At 49.4% G+C, this 14,520-nt stretch overlaps 1 protein-coding gene across 1 annotated transcript in view; it reads left to right on the forward strand.

The window, feature by feature from the left end:
- RYR3 (ryanodine receptor 3) overlaps window positions 1-14,520 on the forward strand; it is a 721,882-nt gene that overhangs the window by 416,090 nt on the left and 291,272 nt on the right. Inside the window, exon 47 of the mRNA XM_060262621.1 lies at window positions 10,528-10,697. Coding sequence (XP_060118604.1) covers window positions 10,528-10,697 — 170 coding nt within the window. The remainder of the gene's footprint in view (window positions 1-10,527; window positions 10,698-14,520) is intronic.

Consider the following 14,520-nt stretch of genomic DNA (forward strand, 5'->3'; position numbering starts at 1 on the left):
GGTAATTAAAATCACCTATTATGACACAGTTTTTACATTTAGCTGCTATCTTTAATTCTTTCATCATATTATAATCATCCTCTATCTTTTGATGCAGTGGGCGATAACAAACTCCCAGAGTTAAACTTCCTTTTGGGTCCACTGTTTCAACCAAAGCATTTCTAGATTCTCTGAACTTCTCAATCTTACTGGACTTGATACCCTCTCTGACATACAGAGCCACCCCACCTCCAACCCTTCCCTCCCTATCCTTCTGATATAATTTATATCCAGGAATCACTGTGTCCCACTGATTCTCCTCATTCCACCAAGTTTCTGAAATACCCAGAATGTCTTGTGTTTTCCCCCAACACTAAGCATTCTTATTAAAATCTTCCTCCCAAGTTAATTTCTCCTTTCCAGGCTCTGGTTTCTGCACCCTGGCTGCAGTGGTGAGGCATGTATCCATTAAAGCAGGGGTCCCCAATCTTTTTGGCCCTTGGGACCGATCCCAGAGCCATCAGGGTGGGGGCACTCAATTCAGCCTTCCCCCTGCGGTGTTTCCTCCTCCCTCCTTTGCCCCCCACGCAGCCTTACCGCCTCCTCCTCCTCCCGTTTTCCTCCCATTTCTCCTCCCTCCTTTGCCGCCCTGCGCAGCCTTGCCACCTCCTCCTCCCTAGTTTTCCTCCCCTCCATTGCTGCCCCACACAGCCTCACCGCCCCTCATTTTCCTCCCCCATTTTCCTCCTTTGCCGCCGTCGTTGGCGCAGCCTCGCCACCTCCCCCTCCGTTTTCCTCCTTCCTCCTTCACTGCCATCGTTGGCACAGCCTCTCCACCTCCCCCCTCCATTTTCCTCCTTCCTCCTTCACCGCCGCTGTTAGCACAGCCTCGCCACTTCCCCCTCCATTTTCTTCCTTCCTCCTTCGCCGCCGCTGTTAGCACAGCCTCGCCACCTCCCCCTCCATTTTCTTCCTTCCTCCTTTGCTGCTGCTGTCGGCGCAGCCTCAGAGCCTCCTCCTCCCCCCGTTTTCACCATTTTAAGGCCAGGGAAGGCCCGGCCTTAAAATGGTGAAAACGGGGGGAAGAGGAGGCGTTACAGGGGGGCAGAGAGGCGGCGGGGTTGGCTGCAAGACTGCCAGCCCAACTCAAACAGGCCATGTCCTGGTCCCGGTCCCTGGCCTGAGGGTTGAAGACAGGGCTTTCTCTGGTGGTACCTGGCTTCTGGAATGCCCTCCTAATTAAGGTTTCATCTGACACCAGCCTGCTGTCATTCAGGTGCAGACTTAAAATAGAATCACACATTTTTAAGCCCATTGAAGTCAGTGGATTAAGATTGTGTATCATTTTAGGATTGCACCATAAGACACTGATCCAAAGCTTTTTAAATATAAAATTGTCCTTTAGTGTTTATCAATTTCTGGTCTGCCTTTTACTGGACCAGACTGCTGTTTTATACTCACTTTTAAGAAGAAGAAGAAGATATTGGATTTATATCCCGCCCTCCACTCCAAAGAGTCTCAGAGCGGCTCACAATCTCCTTTACCTTCCTCCCCCACAACAGACACCCTGTGAGGTGGGTGGGACTGGAGAGGGCTCTCACAGCAGCTGCCCTTTCAAGGACAACCTCTGCCAGAGCTATGGTTGACCCAAGGCCATGCTAGCAGGTGCAAGTGGAGGAGTGGGGAATCAAACCCGGTTCTCCCAGATAAGAGTCCACACACTTAACCACTACACCAAAATTGTTTTAGTGGTGTTTTATAATACTTAATACTATTTTATGTTCAGGGCTGACCCTAGGGTTCGCAGTGCCGCCCCTGCTGTCTCTCCCTTCTACCCGCCCACACGTGCTGTGCCCCCTCCCGCCCCCTCTCATCCCTTCTTGTCTTATCTGTGGCAACGCAACGTGGCATTGCGCTCCAGCCCCTGCCCCCTCCCGCATGCTCAGAGGAGCAATGCCAGCTTTCCCTTACCAGCATCAAAGCAGGTAAGGGGAGGCTGGTGTCACTCCTCTGTGTGCACCAGGGAGCGCAGTGGGCAGGCCACCTTCTGCGCCCCCCCCCCAATGTGCTGAGAGGAGCGACACAAGCCTCTCCTTACCTGCTTCTATGCGGCATTTCCATAAAGCATTCTCTTAAGAGAGCACACGATGTGACAAGGCTGGCGTTGCTCCTCTTAACGTGCCGCAGGGGGCAGCGAGTTAGGCGTTTGTCTGGGGTACTGGGCGGGGGGAGAACCCAATTTGGCACTCTAATTTGCCTAGTGGGTGAGCTGGCCCTGTTTATGTTATCCTGTGCTGTTTTTACATCCCTAAGGGTCTATTGTTAATTTTTATTGCTTTTTTGTATTGATAACTCTGTTGCTGTTGTTTTATTATTTTATTGTTTCATGTTGTCAACTACCTCAAGTTGAGAGCCAGTTTGGTGTAGTGGTTAAGTGTGCGGACTCTTATCTGGGAGAACCGGGTTTGATTCCCCACTCCTCCACTTGCACCTGCTAGCATGGCCTTGGGTCAGCCATAGCTCTGGCAGAGGTTGTCCTTGTAAGGGCAGCTGCTGTGAGAGCCCTCTCAGCCCCACCCACTTCACAGGGTGTTTGTTGTGGGGGAGGAAGGTAAAGGAGATTATGAGCCACTCTGAGACTCTTCGGAGTGGAGGGCAGGATATAAATCCAATATCTTCTTCTTCATCATCTTACCTCAAGCAGGTCTCTGGAGAGCTGACTTACAAATTTTCCAATTAAATAAACTCAATATGTAATTAAGTAGTTATCATATACATTTTTGTTTATTCAATAAAATATGTATATCCACTGTTCAGCATTTTCTTGTGGCTCAAGGCAGCTTACAAATCACAAATCCAAAATATACACAGTAACATAAGCCTCCAAATGACCTTTACCCCCTCAATTATTGCTGCAGGTTCCAGATCTCTTGACTAAAGGTATGAGGACTTAACTGAGCAGAATGAGAGGATTCTGCTCTATTCCTTTCTGCAATACTTGAAAAATCACATTAGGGAGGTTGATAGTGAGCTGAAAACCAACTAGAAGGGTTAAACAACCTCTCTCTAGCTAATTTTCTTTTGTTCTGTTTTTCAGTTAGTTGACTTTTTTAAAAAATGGAACTTTGTAGTGTGTAATTTGATCCTGAGTAGCCATAACTATGAAAAAGACAGCTGTGACTTCTGGTAAGCTTGCAGTGTAAACTGCAGTATCAGAGTTACTGAAGCAGAAATGTATGTGGACGTTCAGCCAACACATCTACTAAAGGATGTATGACACAGCCTTGGTTTAGTTTTCATTAGAAAGCTAATCTGGGACTTAACCTTGGGATAGAAGGTAATGTAAAACAACTGTGGAAAATTAGCCAATTTCTTTAGGTGCCAGCTGTTAGGTTTTAATATTACAACTGGAAGTAATATCCTTTTTTCAGTAATCCCTGGAGCATAACTCAAGAATGATGCCAACCTGATTTTACAGGGGCCAGGCAGCAAGCAAGAGATTGGGGGAGGGACGAGGGGTGCTGCTGTGGGTGAAGGCACATCATTTCTAGGTGAAACTGAGAAATGACCCAGGAATCACCAGATACTATCTGGTAAAACCATAGGGGTTTTGGTAATTTGTAGAGAGATTTGACTTCGCTTCCAAATTTCCTTTGAAGTGACAACATGACATAGGTCTAATGGCCATTTTAAATTTTATTTCTTTTCCACTCTGTCAGTGGGGGATTCCCCCAGCCCCATGAGGGATTGGCAACCTGACTTGATTTCCAGGCAAGACTTGATTATGCTTCTAAAGAACAAAAGAAAATGAATGTAGTTACAATCACCAAGGTAGCTCATACCTTTGACCCCCTTGCAATCTAAAGATAAGCCATGTGGGTTAACTGACTCCTCGCTCCTCAAATTTTGAATGCTCTTCTAATTAATTCACATTATTCAGGTAGGGAACCCATAGCAAAATGTTGTGGACTGCTAATTTTGCTCTTGAAAATCTGGTTCTAATTTGCCCCAGTGGGAACACTGACCAGGAAGCAACTGTATATATCATAGGTGAATAAAATTACTAAGCAAATAAAAGAAACATATAAAGACAAATATAAATGACTATATGACAGTAAAGTATCCAACACCGTGCCTTCCTAATCACCCCTAGTCCATCTAGTTAACACACACATCTCTAAATTACCCTATGCCTACATTATTCTGTAAACTAAAGCAGTTTGCATAGCTACCTTGTGTTTTCTGGAGTTCACAGTGTTTCCGGAGTAAACACCCGGATTTTTCAAAAAGAAAAACAGCAACACTTAAAGAGAAAAGAAAATAAGAATGAAGCAGAGTAATAAAGCAGCAAACTAGCAAGAAAAAGAAAACAGTGATGTAGTACAGTAATACAAGTAGCAGGAAGGAAAGGAAAGCAAAAACAACAGGAGGAGTGAAGAGAAGAACTGGATTGAAGGTAGAAGTCATGAGAAAAGAGTCTGTTCTGTTGTATATTACCTGAGGTTAGAGGAAGCTCCTCCAGCCAAAACAGTGTTCTCCTAACTTCATTGGCTCTTCCAGTAGAGGAAGATCCCCTTGGATTTGAGGAAGGCTCCTTAGACTGAAGGAAGAGTGATAGCATGAAGATATTGTGTTGTTCTGCTCTGGTCTTTTATACTGTTTTCACTGTTCAGAAACAGTTCCTGCTGTTCTGATTCAGTGGGTCTTGCTGAGCTCCTGAAGTCACATAGTTAGGCTGTTTCCACTTAAGGAAGGTTATTCCTGTTTGTCATAACTGGATCTGTAACAGGCCAAATTCAGACTTCACAGTAATCACACTGGACCTCTTTAAGGAGACTGGATTAACAGCTCCTTTTCTCCTCCAACCTCAGCTCTGGAGGACAGTATAGGACCACATTTCTGGACTTGAAAAGTAAAATTGCTGATTCTCTAGATTTGAAAGAGAAATCTGTCCCATTAATTACCAAAGGCTGGAAATTCAGTCTGGTGGGGATACGGCTCCATTTTCCTGGGTTGGGAGGGAAGATAAAGAACTTGCTTTTCTCAGCATCAATCCTATAGAGATGTTTTCTTGGAAATGGCAGATTTCCTGAGCCACAAAGCAACTCTAGGTGGGAGAAGCATGAAGTTGTGAATTTCAGCCATTTAAGTAAGCAGCCCTATAAAGCTGGAAGAAGAAGGGCAAATAGAGTTTGCTATTCCCTTCATTTCAGTTTTTTCCTATAGCTTTGAGAAGCATAGGATAGAGATTTGTAGGGGGATGTGAGCAGGTTGTTCTCTCCCTGTCCCAGAAAAGCAACTGCAGGACCTCCATAGCCTCTCAAGGCATAGGATCAGGGTGTGCATACTTACAAAACCATGATCCTGATAATGCTGCTTTAATTTGCCCCACAGTACTCCTGTGGGGGCAAGGAGGGGAGGTGAACAGGTTTTTCTCCACCCCAGAAGCACAGATTAGTAATGTCTACAAAGGTTGGAAGAGCTGAGAATTGGGAATCTCTGAAGGACCAGGCTGTCATCCTCAACTTTTATGAGTTTATGAGGGAATTTGCTTCTGATGTTTTTTGGGGGGGATGATGGAGGTAAGCAATATTCTCATGATCTGTCTCTTCAGAACATTCTAGTAGTACTATAGGCAGTGTTACTGTAATGTACTCAGGGACGAGACGTGCAGAAGGCAACATACTTTATTAGAAGGTACATCACAGAACAGGGCAACGCGGGCCGGGACCCACTTTATATACACTATACCCGGAACAGCCCTCTAGCTGGCCCAGCCTAATCCTGGCCAGTCAAACTTCCCACCACAGATCGTGATTGGCTGAGTCCTTTTGCGCGCTGCGCTGAGTGACCAGGGGACTTCCCCTGATCGCCACGGCGGCATGGCCGTGCTGTGCTTTATTTCAGCACAAGACGCTACACTCCCCCCCCCCCCTAGTTAATGTATATAGTCTTGTAAGTAGGTTGGAGCCCTGTGCTCCCGAGTCGATCGCCTTGGGGTCGCTTGTGGTGTCGGAGCGGCCCCCGTGGAGGGGTCTCCTCCTGTGGAGTTGTCTCCGGTAGCGGACGGGCTGGTTCGGCTTGTAGTTCTGGATCGGCCGGTCTCGGGAGATCGTACGTTGGCAGGGGCAGCTCAGGCGATGCCAGTTCTGGTGTGTCTGTTGTTGGTTCTCCCCCGCTTCCTGCTTCTTCCACTCCGGCCGGTTCCTCCGGCAAGGTGCAGTGGCGCATCTGATCGATGTGCCTCCGTAAGATCTGCCCCCCCAGTCGCCACCTCGTATGATCGAGACCCCGTCACCCTCATTACCCAGCCGGCTACCCACTCTGGACCATTCGCGAAGTTCTTCGCGTACACCGGGTCCCCCGGAAAGAACCCCCGCGCTGCCTCCCCAACTTCGGGGGAACTGCGGACGTTGGTGGCCCAGTCCGGGTGTAGCCTGTCTAACCGAGTTGTAAGCTTTCTCCCCATGAGGAGCTCTGCGGGGCTGGACCCTGTCACCGTGTTGGGAGTGATCCTGTTGTGGAACAGGAAGGCTGCCAGGCGGTGGTCCCAGTCCCCTTGCACGATGCGACCCAGAGCCTCTTTTGTGGCTCGCACCATGCGCTCCGCCTGACCGTTGGTGGCCGGATGGAAGGGGGCAGGCCTTATGTGCTGTATGAGGTACCGGCCCATAAACTCCCGGAATTCCCAGGAGGTGAATGTGGTCCCGTTCTCTGTAACCAGGGTATCGGGGATCCCATGTGTGCAAAAGACCCTCCTCAAGGCCTTGATTGCAGCTGCCGTGGAGGTGGATGCCACCAGGATCACCTCCAACCATTTTGTATATGAGTCGACCAGGATGAAGATCTGTCCCTGGTATGGCCCGGCGAAATCTAAGTGTAGGCGGGACCATGGCCGCCGGTTCGACTCCCAGCGGTGGACGGGTGCGCTGGGCGGATCGGGCCTGGATTCCTGGCATGGTTGGCACCTTCTCACCCACCCCTCTATCTCCTCGTCCATGCCTGGCCACCACATGTAGCTGCGGGCCAACGCTTTCATCCTCACTATCTCTGGGTTGGTCTTGTGTAGGGCATCTAGTACTTGTTTGCGCATGGGGGGGCACCACTACCCTGCTTCCCCAGAATATGCATCCCTTGTAGGTGGATAGCTCGTCTCTCCGAGATGCGAATGGCCGGAACTCACTGTCTTCCGTGCCCGTTGGCCACCCCCTACCCACCCAGTCCAAAACCCGTGCAAGGATGCGGTCCCTGCGTGTGGCCCGAGCCACCTCCGCGGCATGGAGGGGTCACTCGGGCAGGGACTCTAGGAGCATCACCAGGTGGGCCGGTGCGGGATCTGGGTCCATTGAGGGAAGTGGCAGGCGGCTAAGGGCGTCAGCATGACCCATGGCTTTGCCCGGGTGGTGTACCAAGGTGTATGTGTAAGAGTTTAGGAATTGGTTCCACCTCAGGACCCGCTGCGACAAGATTTGTGGGGTCTGGCATCAGGGGCGAGGGGGCCCAGGGTCCGTTGCTATGGTGAAGCACCTGCCATACAAGTAATCATTGAATTTGTGCACCCCTGCCACGATTGCCAAAGCCTCCTTGTCGATCTGAGCGTAGTTGCGCTCCGCTGGGGTTAGAGTTCTGGAGTAGTACGCGACCGGCACTTCCCTCCCGTACGGGAGTTGGTGCCCCAGGACTGTACCCACCCCATACGGGGAGGCGTCACAAGCCAGAATCAGCAGCAGGGCTTCATCAAAGTGGTGGAGCACCACATTAGAGACCAGGAGGTCTTTGGACAATAGCCCTGGTCTTGTCCTCCGTCGGGTGAATTCCCGCCGTGTCCACGGTGAACCCCAGGAACTCCACCCGCGGAACTCCTAACAAGCATTTTTCTTTTTTTACTTTCAGTCCCGCCGCTTGGAAATGGCGGAGTACCTCTCGCAGGCGGCTGCTGAACTCTCCTGCGTCTGGGGCGGCGATTAAAACGTCATCAAAAAATGGCTGTACTCCAGGGATCCCTTTAAGGAGAGAGTCCATTATGCTCTGAAAGATCCCCGGAGCAACGCTAACCCCAAACTGCAACCTTCTAACTTTAAAGGCCCCCCTGTGGGTCACAATGGTCTGGGCCTCTGCTGTCTTGACGTCGACCAGTAGTTGCTGGTACGCTTGTGCCAAATCCAGCTTCCCAAAAACCCGGGACCCTGCTAGAGCCACTAGAACGTGGGACGGGGTAGGGGTTGTCCTGGAGCGCTTTGTTTATCGTGCACTTGTAGTCAGCGCAGATTCTCACGTCCCCATTAGGTTTCACCGGTGTTACTATGGGGGTCTCCCAGGCTGCATACACCACTGGTTCTAAGACGCCCTGGGCTGTGAGGCGGTCCAGTTCTGCCTCTATCTTAGGCTTTAAGGCGAACGGTACACGCCTCGCCTTGAGCCGGATTGGTCTGACCAGGAGATCGATCGGTAGGGTAATGGGCGGCCCCTTGTAACTCCCCAGGGACCCGTTGAAAACTGCTGGGAACTCCCAGCAGTCCTCAAAACTACTTGCCTGTACGTGCTCCACCCCCACTAACTGGATCCCTAGTGGTTGGAACCAGGCCATCCCCAGTAGGGTGGTAAGTTGGCGCTTGACCACCAAAATGTCCAGGGGTCCCCTGAAGTTCCCTCTGTCTACTCACACCCGGGCCCAACCCACAATGTGTACCGGGTTCTTTTGGAAATCCCTCAGAACAAAGTCAGCCGGCCTCAGTTGGAGGCGGCGGCGGGGACATAGTTTCCTTAGGGTTTCCTCCGAAATAATGGAGATGGAGGACCCCGAGTCCACCTCCATAAGACAGGGGGCACCTTCGATGAGGACCAACATTTTGACCTTGTTGGGGGCGGAGAGGGGCAAGTTTAATACCTGCAGGGTGGTCGATGCTGTCGTATGGGCCTCGGTGAACTCATGATGTGCTGTCGGTCGCTGGCGGCTGTTCTTGTCCCGGCAAGCCCGAGCGATGTGGCCTATCTTCCCGCAGCTTCGGCAGTCCATGTTTTGGTATGGACAGTCCCTCCGCTCGTGGGGGTCGCCGCAGTTGGCGCATTTGGTGGTGGGAGATCTCTCCATTGCTCGCTGTCTCGTGGGGGCTCTTGGGTCCGCTCCTTGTGGCCGCCGGAGCTGGAACGCCTCTTCGTCCTCCCGATCGCCCGGTGCCATCTCTTCATGGGTGGCTGTATGCTTTGGTAGCCCTCTCGAAGGCCGTAGCCTTGTTGAAGGCTTGCTGGAGAGTGAGCTCTTCTTTGGCGAAGAGCTTCTGCTGTAGCCATTCATCGCGGAGGCCCCGGACGAATCGGTCCCTCAGAGCCTCCTCCCGCTTGTCGAAACTGCAGTTACTAGCGATCTGGCGGACAGCGGCCAGGTAGACTGCAGCTGTTTCCCTGGGCTTCTGATCCCTCTTGTGAAAGAGGAATCTGCTGGCGACAAGGGACGGTTGGGGCGAGAAGTGCCCTGTGAGGAGCCTGACGACCTCCCCGTATGACCTCTCAGTGAGCTTCGCTGGGGTAGAGAGGCCTCGTGCAATTTCGAAGGTTGCCTCTCTGCAGACGCTCAGCAGGACGTCCCTCATTCGGTTGTCATCCATGATCATGTTGGCTCTCAGGTAGCACTCGACCCGTTCAGTGTAGGTTTCCCACCGTTCGGGGTGGTCGGGGTTGAATTCAGCAAGATGGCCCGTCGTTATGCTAGGGTTCGCCATTGTGGCGGCGGGCATCTCAGTTTCTTGCGGTCCTGCGCCTTCCTCGTCTCCAGCCAGGTCAGCTGCTTTCCATGGGGGAAGCCTTCCTAGCCCGATCCCACCTTCGTCGCCAGTGTAATGTACTCAGGGACGAGACGTGCAGAAGGCAACATACTTTATTAGAAGGTACATCACAGAACAGGGCAACGCGGGCCGGGACCCACTTTATATACACTATACCCGGAACAGCCCTCTAGCTGGCCCAGCCCAATCCTGGCCAGTCACAGATCGTGATTGGCTGAGTCTTTTCGCGCGCCGCGCTGGGTGACCAGGGGACTTCTCCTGGTCACCACGGCGGCATGGACGCGCTGTGCTTTATTTCAGCACAAGATGCTATAGTTACTAAGGCTTGAATAGAGACAGACTTCCCTTCCAGCTATTTCCATTCATCCTATTATTGAGCAGTCTGTTGGGGTGGGTCTGGGTCCCCCACTTTCAGGGCTGTCTGAGGAAAAGTGGTATTTTTTTCATAGGTGGAGGTTCTGTCCAGAGTGAAGAAACCTCCCTCCTCTTTGTTTCTGGCTTTTTTTGTGATGGTTTCATTATCTGCAAGGGAATGAGGCACTTTAATTTTAATTAGAGAAGAAGATCTTGTAGTGTTGTAAAGGTTTTACCATGTGGCTGGGATAATCAGTAGGGTCCTTGGATTTTCACTGAACTTTACAGTTTACCTCCAGGCCAAACACTCTTTTTTGTTTAAAGAACTCTTTCAATAACAATCTGCTGATTCTTGATCTATGTAGTATAAAATATACCTTGCATTAGGATAATTGGGATAATTCCTTTTCAGATGGAACAGTTACTGAACCTGACATGTCTGCAAGCTTCTGCCCTGACCATAAGGCACCCATGGTGCTATTTCTAGATCGTGTCTATGGGATAAAGGACCAAAGTTTCCTTCTGCATCTCCTGGAGGTTGGATTTTTACCAGATTTGAGAGCTTGTGCCTCATTGGATACGGTGAGTATTTTTTACTGGATTATTCCACATCAGTACTCAGGGTGGTCTACAAATAACTGTACCTTAGTTGATACAAATTGAAACTCAAGGCATGGCATATTTTGTTCTGCCTGGAATAGAATTCTGGGTAACTGAAAGCTGTATTCACCTTAAGCAATATATTTTGGTCAAATAAAAGATCTGAGGAAGTCATTGTGGTATCGTGACTAAGAAACGATGAATCAGAAAATAACAGTCCCTCTCAGCTTCAGACCCCATCTACAAACTTTAATATCTTGCTGTTGTATGCTAGATTGGTGAATGGGAAAATAACTCCCATGCATAATATGACTGTGATTGAGCTTGACTGGATAAACAGCTGTTCACCAGGGTTTTTTGGTGAAGCTTCAGGGAAAGCTTGATTGGGAAAGGTAAGGATTGTGTTATTCATCATGTAAGCCACTCTGAGCCCACATGGGATAGGGCAGGATATAAATACAAAAATTAAATTAAATCATCTCCCTGTCTAACATTCTTCCAATTTCGTGTATGAAAATCATGTGTTCAGCTTAGACACAAGGTTAGAGATTCTGCTGGTGTATAGTAGGCTGAGAGTGAGTGTAATTGCTCCAAAAGGACCTCTCATGCTGGAGATCATTCACCTGGCTCCTCGTTTGAACTGGTAAGGATGAAATAAACAGGGACAATGGCTACAGTGACTCTGGACAACACACATGACAGGCTAATTGAACCTACTCTGAAACATGTAGGTAGCAAAAAACCCTTTACTTTTCCACGGGATTACCAACAGCCAACATGGACCTAGATAAAGATCAGCAACTGGGCCCAGTTCACAGTGTTGTTATTGAATTTTAAAGTTCTAACTGAGCAGTTACACACTTTTAAGTCCATTGATTCTGTTTAGGATTGCACTATAAATGGCTTAGGACTTGGGTACTTAGGACCCTGCCTGTGATCCACTTGGATGATCTTCTATGTCATACCCTACCCTTGCAGAAGTTCTAGGATTCCAGTAGTCTGTAGCTTGCCAGATAGTGATCTGTTCATGACAACAGTTACTATAAATTCCTCCACCCATAGTTTGCTACTGCCCTTCTCCACAAACCCATGCTAACTGGGCACACATGGTAGTGCTTTCCCAGCTGTGTCTTCTAGAACTCCCTGCACCAGGATACCCACCATGACCTTTGCTGTAGACCTTCTGGAGATATGTTAAAACTATTTTTTTCCAGAGGGCATTTGTTGGCCATTAACCTGCACTGATGCTTTCACTATATGTTAACATACTTTTTTCCTGCAGTTTTTCATTAACTTACTACTGACAGCTTGTTTTTATTTCTCATTTTGTTGCTGCTGTTATGGTACAGCCGTTTTTTGAGGATGTTAGCGGTCTTTTAGTCTTTTGTATTGTCTTTTTGCATTTTATATATAATCTATCTTATGTGTTAATTTTGTAAAAAGTCAGGAAGAAACTCTCTAAATAATACAAAATAGAAAATAAACAGTGGAGACTTTTAATGATACATAGACCAGTTTTGCAATAGGGCTTGTTCTGAGTGGAGAGCCCTTTTGATCCTGGTGCTTCTCTCCATTTTCGCACAAGTTGCCCTGGATTTGTGAGTTGGTGCGCCGTTCTCCCACGGCAAACAGAAACCGCTTGGAAGAGGGTCCTGCTTGCTGTGGAAGAGCGCCAAGCCAACTCGCAACTCCAGAGCAACTTGTGCGAAAACAGAGAGAAGCCCTGGGAGCAAAAAGGCTCTCCACCTGGAACAAGCCTCATGCTAAATTGGTCATAATGTGCACACACATGCATACACATAATAAGACTACATCTTCTTCATGGTCTCTGCTTCACACTCATGGGGATGAAGCGCCAGCACCGATCCCCAATCGGTAACTCCAAAGTCCGGGATTTTTCGCTGCCTGACCCCAATAGGCATGCACGACAGCCCCAGTGCGCATGCCCACCCGGTGGGCGTGAATATCCCGCTGGTTCTTTCTTTACCGCCACATCAGATAGACTTGTTCTTCTTTTCTCCGGTTGGTAGTTATTCACCTTTTTTCCTTCTCTGGGTTCTCTTCGTTTTTTCTTTGTTTTTCTTTGTTCCTGTTGTAAAAAAAAAAAAAGGGAGAGACTATTAGTTAGTTGTTTCTACCTTTCGGGTTTTTTCCCCCAGCCCTTCTCTCCCATCCCTGTCTATGGAAAGCTGGAAAGCATTGGGGGTTTTTTAAGCGGTGCCTCAAGTGTGGGAGTAAGATCCCTCCTCCAGACGGACATTCTCTTTGTCTGCTGTGCCTTGGGGAAGGTCATCGGGTGGAATCCTGTCATCACAGCTCAAAATTTTCCAAGCAGATGAGAAAAAACCGAGCTGCAAGGCTTTCGGCGGCGCTGGTGAAATTGGCTCTCACACCACAGATGTCGACATCGGTACCAACCAGCGCTTGGATGGCCACCCAACCCAACCATTCCAAGGAACTGACCGCCCCCACAAGCGTGCGGGCTTGGCATCCCAGTTGGAACCATCGACCCCGGCCAAGAAGGCCAAAGGTGCCCGGGACTCTTGTTCTGCTGAGATCAGGAAACATAAGGAGAAAAAGAGGCGCCAAGATAGATAGACCCCTTCTTCCCCACCGCAGGACCTGGCGATCGTCTCGGGGGAGCCTCCGGAAAAAATCCTCGCTTCACCGATTCGACCAAAGAGCCCCTCGGGTCCAATGGTTGTTCTGCAGACCTCCCTTTCCGGCTCCGACCAGGAGGTTGACCCTATAGAATGGTCGGCAGACTTGAAGGAGGGTGGCAATCTGAGTTCAGCATTGGACTTAGATGTTTCGCAGCTGAGGGACCGCTCGACACCAAAGATGCCCTGTGAGATTTGGAGAGCCTTCGGACACTTTTAGACATCCTCATCCTCTGCCCAACTGGGACCCGCGACCATGGGCTTATCCATTTGGGGGCTATCCCTATCATTCGCTATATCCTTGGTACCCTCCTCAGAACCAAAACTGGGATCAACACTGGGAAGCCTCACACATTCTCTCGATGCCGACTTTGACCCTGAAGTTGGTCAGGAAGCTGGCATGTTCCAGTGGTCCCAATGTCGAGAAAACCTTGACTAGAATTGCTGTTGACGCCCCAGGTTTACCATCGGCGGAGAGCGCATCTTCATCGCCTTCCGATGACGAGGAGCAGTCGGGCCATTACCAGGAGGTATCGTCCCCAGAATCCAGGATAGCAGAGGATCTTCCAATCTCTCCCTCCGAGTATATGAAATCCTATGGGGAGCTCATTAAAAGAATGGCACATTCCTTGTCTTTGCCAGTGGTCCAGCCTCAGCCGGTCATTGATGACAGTCTTTGACATTATGCAGAAGGACACTTCAACAGCGGTAGCCATTCCCATTACTAAGATCATCTTGCAAGCCATCAAAGATCCTTGGTCCAAGCCTGGCTCCACCCCTATCTCTTCCAAGCGTATGAATCACATGTACAGGATCCAGGAACAGGGCGCAGAGTTTCTCATTAACCATCCACGCCCCAACTCTGTAGTTGTGTCATCCTCATCCAAGGCTAAGAAGACCCATGCCTCACCTCCAGATAAAGAAGGGAAGAGGATTGACACTTTTGGCAGGTGCTTTTATTCTGCGGGCACTCTTGGAATGAAAATTTCTAATTATTCTGCCTGCATGGTGAGATATCGGTATTCCCTCTGGGAGCAATTTTCACCGCTCCTAACTTCTCTGCCTGAGGATAAGCGCACTTTGGCCAAAAAGGCCCAAAGGGAGGGAATGCTCCTGGCAAAATAACAGCTGCAGGCTTCAAAACA

The sequence above is a fragment of the Heteronotia binoei genome, chromosome 21 (genome assembly GCF_032191835.1).
Source record: "Heteronotia binoei isolate CCM8104 ecotype False Entrance Well chromosome 21, APGP_CSIRO_Hbin_v1, whole genome shotgun sequence".
Classification (NCBI taxonomy): Eukaryota; Metazoa; Chordata; class Lepidosauria; order Squamata; family Gekkonidae; genus Heteronotia; species Heteronotia binoei.